The 2,406-nt window shown below is 41.2% G+C and overlaps 1 protein-coding gene across 3 annotated transcripts in view; it reads left to right on the forward strand.

The window, feature by feature from the left end:
• LOC107712724 (homeodomain-interacting protein kinase 3-like) overlaps window positions 1-2,182 on the forward strand; it is a 74,971-nt gene extending 72,789 nt beyond the window's left edge. For all 3 annotated transcript variants that reach the window (XM_016518057.1, XM_016518074.1, XM_016518066.1), the window contains exon 16: window positions 414-2,182. In XM_016518057.1, the coding sequence (XP_016373543.1) occupies window positions 414-890 (477 nt within the window). In that variant the 3' untranslated portion in view covers window positions 891-2,182. The remainder of the gene's footprint in view (window positions 1-413) is intronic.
• Window positions 2,183-2,406: the final 224 nt, after the last annotated feature.

Consider the following 2,406-nt stretch of genomic DNA (forward strand, 5'->3'; position numbering starts at 1 on the left):
GATTTTTCTTTTATGCCAAAAATCATTAGGATATTAAATAAAGATCATGTTCCATGAAGATATTTTGTAAATTTCCTACCGTAAATATATCAAAACTTAATTTTTTATTAGCAATATGCAATGCTAAGAACTTCATTTGGACAATGTTAAAGGCGATTTTCTTGTAAGTTGTATCTTGGCCAAATATTGTCCTATCCTAACAAACCATACATCAATGGAAAGCTTATTTATTCAGCTTTCAGATGTAGAAATCTCAATTTCAAAAAATTTACCCTTATGACTGGTTTTGTGGTCCAGGGTCACAAATTAGAATTTCAATATTTATAAAAACTAAATATGGTGGGCTATTTTTTGGTTCTCGGCTATATAAAAATCATTATTGGCTGATTGCCACTGATTGGTTTGTGCTCTAGGTCCAGCATTATGGCTCGTCCCACCAGGAGTGGAACGGCAACTACAGCCACCGCCGGCCTCAAGCGTTCATCCCACCTACTGTTCATGGCCACACCTTCACGCTGCCTCACGGAAGTCCCACCCACACAGCCCACCCTCCTCAATCGCACTTGGGCATCCACCCTCACACCCAGCCGACTTTACTGTCCTACCCCCCTTCAGGCCCCCTGGTGACAAATGCCCCAATGGCCCACCTCTTGGCTTCACCTGGGACCACAAGGAATCACGTCTTTCAGCCGGCTTATGGCCTCACTCATCCGGCGGGACACCTTGTGCACCAGGTCACTGTGGGGCTCAACCGCCTCTTGCCCTCTCCAACCCTCCACCCTCAAGGCCAATTCAAGCCTCTGTTCCCCCCACACTCCTTCATCGCATCGCCTGCATACGCAGGCTTCCCCCTCAGTCCCACCAAACTACACCAGTACCCGTATGTCTGAGACTCGCTCCGCAACCCTCTGGAGGGCCACCAACACGGACACGTAACGCCAGGCTCACTGTAGAAACCACAAACCACCTGGTTCCCGCACCCAAAGCCATGGCACAAGAGAGAAAGGAAGCAGTTTCTCTGAATCACGTAGACTTGATCGAGTGCAATTAAAAAGAGCTTTAAAAGAGGAAACATTTGGAAAGTCTTTAGCAAGTAGGTAAAGAAAGCGCACTGTTGAGAAGCAAGCGATTGGATGAATAAGAAAAACCTTTTTTGCACATTTGATACACATCACCTTATCGGATTTTCAGATCTTCAGATTTGAGTGCACCTCTAATGAATATCAGCAACAGATGGTGTCCAAAATCATGTGATGGTCAACTTATTTTTATACATTGCCTTTACCTTGTATACAACACACATTTGTTTGTAAAGGCAGCCCTATATGTTGTTCACAACATAAAATATGTCCACTTGCCGTGTTTTCTTGCGTTCCAAGTATTTGTACTTTTCTCTGCGTCTTTGGTGTCGTTTGGAATGGAGAGTCGTTCGTCACATGCTGCATGTGTTGCATGATGTTGATCAGAGAGAAGCCTATAGGGGCTCTTGACGTGTCTAGAGGCTCGCTGCATTGTTGTCCCCAGCCATAGTGCCTTATATATCGGCAGTCGTTTGTGTTCTACTACACTATCTCTCTGTGTGTATATACAATGTGTTTGTGTGCATACGTGTCCTGGACTGCAGCACTTGCAATTCAAATCAGTCCGTGCATTTTTTGTGTGAGCATGTGTATATGTATTACACACTGGTGTACTATTTCATGCATAGATAGGCATCAGTGTACTGCATTGCACAAACCACAGTGCTTATTTTTGGATCCATTTGAGATGTAGTGAGTTACATTTTGCGTTACTTCATCGGAAGACGGCATGCTTTTGCTGTTGCAAATGCTTGCTGTTGTATTTGTTCTTAGTTGTTCATTTTTTTGTTATCTTAAATTCACTAGATGTATAGAGAATACAATGAATTTCTATTCAGAAAAATCTACAAAACTAACAGTATTTGTACTGTTTAGTTAAACTGCAATACAATCTATATAGTTTGTTTTTCTTTTTTGGCTGTGTTTTTAGTTCTTTGGGTTTGCGTGTGTTTGTGTTTGCTGTGGTGGGCATGGCTTCGACTAGATGAAGACACAAATGCAAATATCGGTCTTTGATTCAGGGTCATGGATTCATCTTAGCCTGAGCAGACCATGCAGTATTTGATGTATAGACACATATGAGTATATATCTAATAGAGCTAGTTTATTTAGTGCTGAAGCTTGACACGGTGTGTTTAAGGTGTGCAATTCTCATTTATGCATGTGTGAATCGATTTTGTTCTTAATTATATCATCATATGTTGAAAGCTTGTTGGTGTCAACTGCATTTTATACATTCCGTCAGGGAGAATTAAATATATTGTGTGTGCATTTATATATATATATATATATATATATATATATATACAGGGTACGGAAAGTATTC

Source organism: Sinocyclocheilus rhinocerous, unplaced genomic scaffold (assembly GCF_001515625.1).
Source record: "Sinocyclocheilus rhinocerous isolate Xijiao unplaced genomic scaffold, SAMN03320098_v1.1 scaffold1545, whole genome shotgun sequence".
NCBI classification, from domain to species: domain Eukaryota; kingdom Metazoa; phylum Chordata; class Actinopteri; order Cypriniformes; family Cyprinidae; genus Sinocyclocheilus; species Sinocyclocheilus rhinocerous.